The sequence below is a fragment of the Passer domesticus genome, chromosome 20 (assembly GCF_036417665.1).
Source record: "Passer domesticus isolate bPasDom1 chromosome 20, bPasDom1.hap1, whole genome shotgun sequence".
Lineage (NCBI taxonomy): Eukaryota > Metazoa > Chordata > Aves > Passeriformes > Passeridae > Passer > Passer domesticus.
In genome coordinates, this window is record NC_087493.1 from 4100060 (window position 1) to 4112243 (window position 12184).

The window sequence follows — 12184 nt, forward strand, 5'->3', positions numbered from 1 at the left end:
TTACAAACTCCCAGGAGAATGGTTTAACTACTGTTTGCTCCATAAGAAATTTAAGCCACTAAACTCTGATTTTCAAGGACAGAAAAGTGGATTTTTCCATCCTCTGCACATGACTGCCAGCAGCCACCATGGCTCTGCCCCTGTTTGGGCTCAAACTGATTACAGGAGCTCATTAATGGAAGACAGAGTTGCTGGGAAAAGAGTAGGAAGAGACACATTTAAGTGGGAAATGACAAGCGTTGTTCCATAGGGTGTATAAACTAACCCTTTATACTCTCACTCCTGAAAAATCCCTAATCAGTATCACAACTGCAGATATCTTTATAACAATGACAATTCTGGCTTTGTCAGAAAGATGAAACACCCGCCACCATCCCTTTCTGACTCGCTGCAAAGACACTACATTGTGAAAGATTTTGATGTAGCACTCTCAAGTGGAGCATGTTTCTGGCATTATAAGATCAGAATCCGCTATCCCACTGCGCCAGAGTTTCAGAAAGGCTGGCATTGTGACCTCCTCACCCGCTGTTTCATTTCAGCAGAGTCTTTCTCTGAGTTCAGCTCCACCTGCCGCTTAAACTCCTCCAGGGCAGCGCCTGCCTGCTGGGCCTGCAGCCTCTGTACCTCCGTCACCCGCCTCAGCTGCTCCTCCTTCTCCCTAGAAAGTCACAGAAAATTTTCAGAGTTCAAGTATCAAATAAAAGAACAAGTGTGCTGGTGTAAAAGAGAGGCCTTTAACCCGATCAGTTTAAAATAGTATTCAGATTTCAATTTCCTGTCCCAGCTTCTGCCCAACTTCCCTTTGCAGGGCTTTGAAGAAGGCGATGGAAGGCCGGAGTTATTTTCGCTTTCTCCGATTGAATTTCACACGCCCAAACACGGCGTCCACAGCTCACAACAAAACCTCCACCTTCAAAGGCTCTCTTCCCTTCAATGGCTCTCTACCCACTGTAAAACCCCTTTTATTAATCTAATCTAATTAATAAAATTTAATAATAGCAACAATGAATAAATACTAACAAATTAGATTTCATTAAATTAGATTTAACACTCCCTAACACTTAAACAAACTCTTTTTAGCATGATTGCCTTTCCAGATTAAAAGAAAACCAAACCAAAACAAAAAAATCAAGAAAATTATCCCAGTGCCATCTTTGCTCAGACAAGGTACAGGATTATTCCCTGCTTGCCATAAATCAAAATGCAAAGCAGGGCAATGCGTGACACGTGGTTCCTTCTTAATCTATTAGAGAGCCATAATGCTGTGATGTCTATTCAGCCTTTACAGTAATGACAGATGTTAAATCTCTGTGCAAAGATATTTCATATCAACAGCCTACACTACTTCACATATTAAACCCGATACATCTATAGAAATCAGCCTGGGTGTCTTCAGACTGGATGGCACATCAATAGTAATGTTTCTGTAATATTTTATGTACATTCACATATATGAAAAATACACATGAAAAGGTAGAGACATTCACTATACTGACGCAACACAAACAAAAACTCGGGTAACTTATAAATATTTCAGAAAATTTGACGTGAGCCCTCAAATATTACTAACTTTTATTAACTTGTTACTGGTTTTGTTATTAACTTTTTGTGACATGTTCCTACCCCCACAGGTCAGGAGAGCTGCCTGACTTTGTGTTCAGACACTGGAGAACACGACGGTGGCATTGAGGACAAAGCTTGCTCCACCCATGGCTTGTAACAGAAGACACATTCAAACAGACCTGGGGCTGACATTTCCATTTTGCAGGCAGAGGAAGTACCTCATGATAAATTTCCCATTTTGACAGAAATTATTTCCATATAAAACAAAGAATCTGACACGTAAGAGACGGAAAAGCCCAGTTAATTCATCTCGTCTGTCACCTTGCCAGCCCTGGAGGAGCTGCTGCAGCACTGAGAGAGCCTTTCAGAAAGGTCAGGAAGCTGCCAAGCCCAAAGTTACAGTATTCACATCCTCTTCTGTGGTTTGCAGACCAGACTTTGACAATGGGACAAAGAACATAATCCTACATCTTCACAAAGCGGCTGTTTGCAGTGCAGGAGAGCAGGGTAATTCCATTAGCAAAGAGATCAAAGAAATGCCACAAGCCCTGAGTCAGTGCATTGCTGTTTACTTCTAGAGGTTTTTTTCATGATGTATATTTAAAAAAAAAAAAAGATTTTACTTTGGTGCCTCACTCACAGCTGATGGAATAATTGAGAATAGGGAGACTGCTTCTCTCCTTACAGAAAAAGGAAAATTCCTTTATTCCCCAGCAGAAATTGGAGGAAATAGAACAAAGTCCTGCACCACAGTTTTGGTGATGATTGTTTTGGGGTTTTGGTTTTGTGTTCTTAGAATACCTGTGCAAATTATCTTCAAATTTGCTAGAGAGCATCCATCACCCCTCCAGATATGCTTTATTTCCACAGCCTCATCGATTCCATTTCCCACACTCCTTTGAGGGGAGGCACATCTGTGTTAATCTAAGCCATCACATTCCCCACTCATTTATGAGACAATAAAATTACTCAGCAAAAAAACCATCACTACCAAAATCAACATTTCTTTCCCCATGTAACTCAAATGGCAAGATACCATTTAGGACTTAAATTCCTCCTGCAGAAGATCCAAAAGATCCAAATCCCAAGTACAAAGCTCCTCCACCATTCCTCAGAATGGGCACGCCAGTGACACCTCCAGAGCTCAAAGTGACAGGAGCTGTCTGATGGATCAGTTTTCCATCTGCTCCTGCTGTTTGGCTCAGTTATCCCCCAAATCCCACATTCCAGGGAGATGCTGAATACAGATATTTTTATTTTACAGCTGTTTGACACTGAATTACATTAAGCACATCACTCCCCTCTCCCAGAACAAAATCTACCTCAGAAAGAAGAATATGAAGAGCTCTGCCCACATTTGTTACTTTGGAGAGACCATGGAGAGGGGAAAATGTCCACTTCTCCTCCCAAAGATCCATAATTCAGCAATGGGACCTGGATAATAAATCTCTCTCCCTGCAAAACACATCTAATAATTCCTCTCCACACTGGAAGCAAAACCAAAAATTGAAACTTATTGAAACACATCCACACTGTCACGAGACACTGGGACAACAGCTTTGGTCCAGTCAGATGGAAACACAACAAATGTAAACTCAAAAGGACAAGATATCAGGCCTCATGCTCATAAGTGAGGCTCCAAATTTATACATCTTCTTCCTCAGGAAGACATTTTTATTTTGAAATATTATGATGCAAACTTCCAGGAACGTGGTTTTATGCACCTTCCTTTCTTTTAAGTACTTAATCCCATGAATAAATGCAACATCTCATTATAAACAGGAAAAAAAAAACTTCATTTTTAAGGATGTGGGAGCCAGCACTCTGTATTTTTTGTGCAGTTCAGATTTGTACAGAAGCTTAGAAAACCTGTACAACAATGGCCCTGGGTTCACAAATATAAGAAAAGCTTCACTTTTTTTCCCAAGACACTGAGCAATGTGCCTTGCATGAAGCACTAAAATATTCACTTTGAAGATTATTTTTTTCAGTTGGACTAGTTGTGGGGCCCAGTACAATACAATTACATCACTTAAATCCCCTAAAGCTGAGCCGGCTTGAATATAAAAACAGGGTGAATTTACTCTTTGCCCCCAATTTAAAAAGCAGCAAATTCCTTTTGTTTCAGTGTATAAAGGACATGGCAACGGAATGAGGAGTCTTACACAGCACAAATCATCTCAGGGAAGCTTGACTGTGAAGTCCAGAATTTCAATTTCAGAAATCAGCACCCTGAAGTGCACTGATGAGAAATACAAATATCTTACGTGCTTCCTCTTCATGCTTAATCAGAAATATTTGTCTTGCTCTGTAAAATGTCCTCCAAGAGGTAACAGCTAAATGCAGTGAGACTTTACAGCACTGCACTAAGGAAACATGGGGCAATACAGGGGTTAACAGGAAAGGTTAATTAAGTTTGGGATGTCCCAGCAAAATGTTGGATGAACCAACACCTTCCTGGAGGGCTCCCACCATTCCCTGAACAGCAAGGGCTCACCAGCAGCACAGGGAGCAGGAGATGCACCCGGCTGGGTCTCAGCCTCATCAAGAAATTAAAACACACATCCCCAAGGCTGTACAGGTACAGAGTTTCACATCCCAGCAGCAAACCCACACCCAAGCTCCCTGTGTGCCATTTAGAGAGATTTTCAGTGGAAAATCGTAATAGGCTGTGAAACTCTTCATGATTTCTTATAAAATTATACCAGGCTTTAATTCTTTAATTTAACAAATAAGCAAATTCTTCCTCAGGTTTTCAAAACCTGCTGGCAGCACAGCCCACCGAATCCCAACTGTACTGGAGAACAGAAGCAGAGCAAGGAATTTCTATATTTTGCCCCTGAATAAGCTTCTGAACCTTAAATTCTGATGGACTCCACAAGAGGGAGAGGCTCCATCCCTTGTCTAAGTCACTCTCTGGTTGTTATGACTCTGGGTTTATCCCTGGAGACAAACAGGAATCCCAGAATATCTCAAGTTGGAAGGGACCCACACTGAGTCCAACTCCCTGCTTCTCACAGGGCTACTTAAAACTAAATCACCAAAACTCAAATCATCACAGGGCTACTTAAAACTAAACGAAATGACTGAGACAAGGCTGAGGTATGGGAAAAGCAGAGTCATGGCTGAGCCTGCAGCCCCACTGCTGCTGCTGAGATCTGTTGGGAAAGGCCAGGCTGTCCTGCCATTCCCACATTACACATACTCTAATCCTGTGTATTCAGATTTGCTGTACCCACACAGCTCTTTGCCCATTCCTTCCTCTCTTTCCTAAATATTGCTACTTTTGAGGGAAAATTGCTTTGCTCCCCACTAAACTGCAAACTGTTCACATGCTGGAAGGCAGCTGAAGAAGGATTTTGTTGTTTCTACACAGCCTTCCTTTTTATTTAATGTCACAAGAAACAAAAAATTTACTCTCATTAATATGTGTTGAAAAAAAAATCAGTTATCACCATTCATATAATTCATTTAGATTCAAAAAACCCTAAAAAAAACCCCAATATAAACATATTTCCAAAGGAGAGCACAATTTCTTATATAATACACAGCAAATTGTGTAGCTGAAAACAAACTGCATCAAAACATACCCAAATTTCCCATGCAAACCAAAATTCAGGAATTTCACCTTAGTGTCTACAGATATGAGGACCCATCCAGTGTACAGACACATACACTTGACTTCACATAGGGAAATTTAAGCAGACCCACAATCTGCTCCTGTCCCCAGAGAGTCCCTCACATGGAGATGCTCTGGTACTGCCAGGACTCCACAAAATTGCAGCAGTTTTTAATTAATTAAATTTACAGCTAATGCAAGACCCATGCTACCACTTTTTAGTGCCACAACCAGTAAAAGCCACTCCCTGCCACAGCCCTTCTGAGCCAACTTCTAGCATGCAGCTATTCCACTACACAAATAATGTATTCAGGCCTGAAACACCACATATCTAATAATGGGTTAATTGTTACAGAAAAATGCTTCAGTACTAACGCCAAATCTGTGGCATACACAAAAATCAATTTTGCTTTTCCTGCTCTGTTTTGAACTCACAGTGACAGCTCAGTCACAGCTTTGCCCTGACTCCATCCCAGCTGTGGCTGGAGCATCCCTGTGCTCGGGCTGGGATTCCCACAAACAACGAGCAGCAACCAGGGCTCTCCTACTGTGCCAGCCCCAGACATATGGAATATGTGCAGAACACTTCTTCTCCTTGGTGTGGAGAGGAAGAGAGACAGTGTGAAGTCATTCAAGCGGAATGATAACTAAACCAAAGCCAGATCAAAGGAGCAAAGAAGAAAGACTGAAATGTGAAGCTGAAATATTTATTGCCTTCAAAACATCATCCCTATCCTGTCCCTGGGCACTTTAATATTTGGGAGTTGTTAGAAAGCATTCTAACTTGTTTCATCATTTCAAAGAAATAAAGCCAAAAATATAAAGACAAGAAATTGTCTTTATATTTCCCCAATTTTAAGAATAAGATGAGCTTGTCTTTATGAGAAAAAGCACAAATCCACTTATAAATTGTTTACAGTTTGCATAATTTGAGATGTTAACATCAAAAAGCTGGTCTGCATTCCTTCAAGTAAGCTCCAACAATGGAATATATTTACAGTACAATTATTGTTTTAAACTATACACTTATGTTTTAAATAAATCATGAGATAACATTAACAAACTAAATCACTCCTTAAAGCCATTAATGAATTCGGAGCAAATAATACTCCATGTGTGCAGAATCACACTGAAATAAGAATAATGCATTACACTCAAAATTAATGGCTCACAAATTAGGCAGACATTGGTTAAACACACTAATAATTATTATAACTATTTCTCATTACAGTAATGACAGGGCACTGTTGTGCTAGGTGCTGTGCAAACAGAATAAAACAGCAACTGCCAAATGATGAATATGATGTGGCTTAAAAGGCTGGGCAAGTGTTGTAAATGTGGCTGGAAAGGAAAACTTGGTAATTTTGCTCCAGACTGCAGAAAGTGTCTCCAAGATTTAGATCCACCACATATATGAGAGAGCACAGAGGCTCAGTTATCAAGGGAGGAGGATTAGAACAGAGATTAAATAGTCACGGCTTTCCCATGCTGAGAGCACAGCTAAACCTCAGCAAGGACAACACGGAGGGGAGAATTAGAGAGACAGGTGTAGATAATGGCTTAGAAAAGGGGAGACAAGTCTGTAATTAAAAGGTGGCCCAGAAAGCCAGCCCAGACAGCAAAGAGATTCATGAGGTACCCAAAGAAGAGGAGCAGAGAAGACAAGGATGGAGATCACAGAACGGCGCTGTGGCACTGAGAGCTGGGGGAGGATAAAATAAACCATCCAAGGACAAACTATGTGAGAAATCACCAGGCACAGGACAGAGCCAGGCAAGGAGAATCACTTAACACTAACAAAGCACAGCCCAGGCTGTGTGAAGAATGACAGAGCCAACAGTGGTTGGCAGAGCAAAGATGCTGAGGAGGAACTGCCAGGATTAAGACTGTTAAGGAGGCACAAGGGCTCAGAATTCATCCTGTCATTCTACTGACTTAAGGTAACTCATTTTATGGTTAAAATAATTGGTTAGTTTAGGATTCAGAGTAATAATATTCATGTAGTAGATAATAAAGATATTTAATTCTGAGGAACCATGAGTGCCTACTTGGCTCACTGGTTTATTCTTTCCAAGAGGACATGGATTGTCACAATTTTCTTTTCCTTTAAAGTTTGAATTATCAGATTGAACTCCTCCATGAAGGTTGGTTGTATTGTTGCTGAAGCTGAAGGAAAGTTGTACAAAACACATAAAAAGTAAAAGCAAAATTAAGATTATGAAATATAATTGAAGTAGAGAGATCACAATCATCGAGCAACAACAAGGAACAAAGTTTTTCCTGGTACTGTTTTGTAGATGGTTTCTAAGTGACTCAAAGGAGGTGACAGCCTGAAACTTTGCACGCTTTTTAACAATCAGTTAATTGAATTCAATCATCTGTACAACTTTCTTGGCCAACTGAAAGCTTTTCTCATTTCATCAGTGTTTTGGGCATTGTATAATCTTGAAATGAGAAAAGAAATAAGAAATCTGAGAAATACACTGATGTGAGAGGGAAGCCTTTGGAGTAACAAGGGAACAATTCTGCCATTAGTGTTGATTATTTGTATTTTCATTTAGTCAATGTGATCACAATAGTCCTTAACTACATTAATTATTAGAATAGCAATTTGCAGCAATTAATGAAATGCTACAGCATGACATGGCAATGCTCTTCACCTCACAAGGCAATACTTTTAATTTCATAAGCTGTGTGCCATATCAAACCAGTTTCACAGTTGTTATCACTAAAAAGATGTCATGTGATATCTCTATAACCATCTTGAGGGACATAACAGTCCCAGAGCCAAGGATTAAAAATCAACTGTTACATTTTTTTTGTACAAGTGGAGCCTTCCTTTCAATACATATTTCATTATTGCCAGTAGGTCTCCAGAGAAACGGGGGGAAAGAAAATGAAAGGCTGTAAATAGTTAATAGAACACTTTAGTTTTGCTTTTAAGTGATACTATTAAACAAAGCTACCATATTTTGGAGCCCTCTGTTCATGCTCCACGTTGTGGCCCCTAGAGCGAGGGTTAGGGAATGTTTACAATATGCTGGAAACTTTGACTGGGTTTGCTCTAAAAGGTTTCAGATGCTCAAGCACAGCACCAAGTGGAGAACAGCTGCTTGGTTTTCCACTGATTCTTAAAGGAGAAAAAAAAGAAAAAAATACCCAAACCAAAACCCAGCCTACCAAAAAAAACACACACAGTTTTAAAGAGTAAAACTAGACCCCAACTCCTCAGCCACATCACTTTACCACTGTTTTTAAATCACTGTTTTTAAATCACATGGCTTTTTGCATCATATTGCAATGGCTGTAACGAGACAACCCTCAACATTTTAATAAAAGATAATGATGAACACAATGAACATGAGTATAAACCCTTAACAATGCTCTTTTATTGCAACACTTGGAATTAAAGACAATGCCTGCTCATATTCCTTTTAATTATTTCCGGCTTTAAATAGTAATGGCTTTTCCATTCTGACAAGAATTCTCTCCACACACAAATACTTCATTTTCAAGGAAAAATGGAATTAACTGCAGGAAAACAGCTACACTTAGGCAATTACCCTGAAAATATTAACAACAACAACAAGCAATTACTCAGAATTTGGATTCAACTTAGAGGAGCAAGAAAGGAAAAAAGAAATGAAAAATTAACTTGTGGTTAAAGCTATCACTCCCTTTATTTATTTATCATTGCACTGATGATTCTCAGGCTGTTGTGCTTTGCTGTGTGCAGTGGCATTTCTGACGCACACCACTCCAAGAAGCCAATGCAAGAGGATTTGAAGGAGCAGCTGTTTAAATACAAAGTTCTCAAAGGGCTTGGTAGAATCAAATTCTCAAGATCCACTGTAAATCACAGCTTTTTTTCAAATTATAACTTCTGTATATTTTGAAAAGCCTAAATTTTACTTCTTTTCAAAATGTTGGGATCTAACCGTTATGCAAATGTAAATAACAAACAAAATCATTTCTTTCCATTGCTATTTATTCTACCTCCTCCTGCCAGCTCTCTTCACATGTTTATTTTTCCTTGCCTTCATCTGTTTCCCTCTTTATTGGGTCAGCAGCAGATTGTTCACCATTTATTTCTCTCAAATCTATGTCCCCTCAGCTTTACACTGCTCTTTTTGTGGTATTACAGAGAGAAGAAAATTAAATAAACACCATGGGAATTCTGCAAGATATAAGCAACCTTAAGGACTAGAACACCCTTACATAAAACTTCCTGTGCTAAAGTTTGATGCACTTTTAGGTACTTCTGAATAAAGCAAGAAGAGCTTTTCACATCAAACAAGCCCAAGTCTTCTCTTTATGCATCAAAGAGAACCATACAATGAAAAATGAATCATTACTCAGCCCCAGCTGTAAGAAAAGATTCTGCAAAGGACAACTTCACCCTCTGCTCATTTTTGCCTTGTCCCCATTTCACCAGTGCAGGTGAACTGGGAAAGCCCAGGCAGAACCAGCACTGCTGGAGGAGGCCAGGCAAGCTCAGAACAGAAAAATCTTAATAAAATACTCAGGGCATGAAAAAACCTTAATAAAATACTCAGGGCAGCATGAGAACAGAACCTTAAACTCAGATCGTCCCACTGCACCAGGGCCCAGAGCAGATGGGGCCTCGGTGGAAATCAAAAATAAAGATGGGAATTTACTGATCCTCAGTGTCACTGCCATCCAGACATTCCCTGTGCCAGCCTGAGGCTCCAGGACAGTGCTGATTTCATCTTAACTTCTGCTTTTAGCAAGGCTGACATCAAAGCCACCCTCTGAAGGCTTTACAGGTATCAATGCCAAGTTTAAAACCACAGGAGAAGCCTGAGAATAGCTCCAGCTCCATGGATCTGGCTCAGTGTCAGGTAAGGAATGACCCAGAATAACCAAATGACTGCCAAAGCACACCAGGAGATGACAAGTGAAGCTTCTGAATAAAGAAATGACTGAAGTTTCAAGAAGAGTAACTGGTAGCAATAAAAAAGTATTTCCTTCCCTAAAGAGCATTTTTTCCACCTTGATTTAGGAAATACGAGTGCTAGCACATTTTTATCAGATATTTTCTGTGAGGTAAAACCTGGTAGCAGAAATAACTGTGCTACACACAAGAAATGAAATTTAAAATATAAGTGAGTACCACTGAACACCTGACAAAATCTCCAGAATAGCAGCCCAGCACAGGGAAGCACAGAGCATTGCTCTCATACTGGAATAATAATAAAAAAAAACAGTGGGAAAAGCTTTTTTAAGCCTGCAGTGAGGAAACTCCATGGCACCACCTCCAAGGAGAAATCAACTTCTTCTCCTTGGCTGCCATGTCAGAAACCACATGTACACAAGTACACATGAGAAAAGAAAGGCAAATCATTTTATCACTTTCATTTCTGCATTTTACTGAATACCTGCAGGCACCACCTTCACACCTTATCATGACTGGACAGATTTGGTCTGCCACCTAAACCAAACCCCAAAATACTGTGAGAACTGTCTGTGTGTGCTTTAAAAACTGCTGTGAAAACTATTGGGAAAATCTGCTAATGGATAGAAGTGCCTTTACTGGTTTCTAGAAAGTTTAGCAGTTTAGCCCCTCTTTCTTCCCCAGAATTTTAAACAAGTTCAGACAAGGGGTAGAAAGCCATGGAAAAAAAGAGGTGTTGGTAGTGCCTTATGTAAACAAATAATTTTATTAAGTGAGTTGGAATGAAGCAGCTGCTCAGCATTTGCTCTGTATCATCCCCACTTGCAAAATGCTGAGATTTGGCTCCATAGACAGACTTGGAAAAAAAAAAAAGGCAAAGAGTAAGAGGGAGAAGGTTGTGCAGCACTGGAGGGGAGATGTGCAGGCATTCCTTGATGCTGCAGTGTTTAACTACAGCATCTGCACCTGTACAGGGGGAGTTTCATCCATTTCATTTCATTTCATTTCATTTCATTTCATTTCATTTCATTTCTTCTAAAATGTCACTGCTTAATATTTGTTTCCTTCACACACTACAGAACTGAAGAACAAGAACTCAGGAAATCTGTACTTCAGGAGCATATGAAAATGGTATTTGTGTATGAGGCAAGCAAAGCAAAGAGCATTAAATCAGATCCCATCATTCTCTCCAGTACATGAGAACTGTCACAACCTTTATCCTGAAGAAATCAACGTGGTCTGCACTTCCCATGAGGGTGACAGACAATCACAGCCTCAAACTATTCAGGATGTTTATAATTTAGTCCAAAATCTCTCAGTCTCAAGAATGACCAACTTTATGTGTCTGTGCAGCCACAAAGGTGTTGTCCCTGTCCCTGGCAGTGTCCAAGGCCAGGCTGGAGCAGTGGGATAGGGGAGGGTGTCCCTGCCATGGCAGGGGGTGGAACAGGATGGGTTTTAAGGTCCCTTCCAACCCAAACCATTGTGGGATTCTTTCATGACTCCAGAATGCAAGTGTCAAAACCAAACACCTCAAAATTGAGCTGAGTGGCTGTAATCTTCAATAAAATGGGGAATATTTTCCTACAGCAAATACATATTTCTCATAGTAAACTAAAAGTATTGAACAATCTGCTGGCAACAGGAAGGAAAAGAAATATACTGAATGAATAAACATCCAAATTCCAGAGAACAAGACACAAGAGATGATGTTGAGAGCTGTTTAACAATATTGTATAAAGTCAGCAAGACCTTTTCTTTCTCTTCCATGCAATTTCTTCAGCAGCAAATGGGTACAGATTTTTTTTCCTCATTTATTTTCTGTTTCATTCTACTCAGTTTGTACTGTGACAAATTATATACCTCTATTTCCTACTCCTCACTGTGAGAGATAAGAACAGCAGAGATTCAGCCTATTTGCAACCCACTCTCATGACACATTTTCTGCAACCAAACCACAGGGATTAGAGAAACAACCTTTCCCCCCAAGTAATTACAGAGAAGCTTTTCAAGAAAACTTTGTTCTTACAGAAATGCCATTTAAAGGACATCTAGAAAAGCCCTTGCAGCACTTCTCAGAGGGACTT

At 39.9% G+C, this 12184-nt stretch overlaps 1 protein-coding gene across 8 annotated transcripts in view; it reads right to left on the minus strand.

The window, feature by feature from the left end:
* The window catches only part of CEP112 (centrosomal protein 112), a 159484-nt gene that overhangs the window by 101505 nt on the left and 45795 nt on the right, over positions 1 to 12184 (minus strand). For all 8 annotated transcript variants that reach the window (XM_064395729.1, XM_064395728.1, XM_064395727.1 and 5 more), the window contains exon 18: positions 523 to 658. In XM_064395729.1, the coding sequence (XP_064251799.1) occupies positions 523 to 658 (136 nt within the window). The remainder of the gene's footprint in view (positions 1 to 522; positions 659 to 12184) is intronic.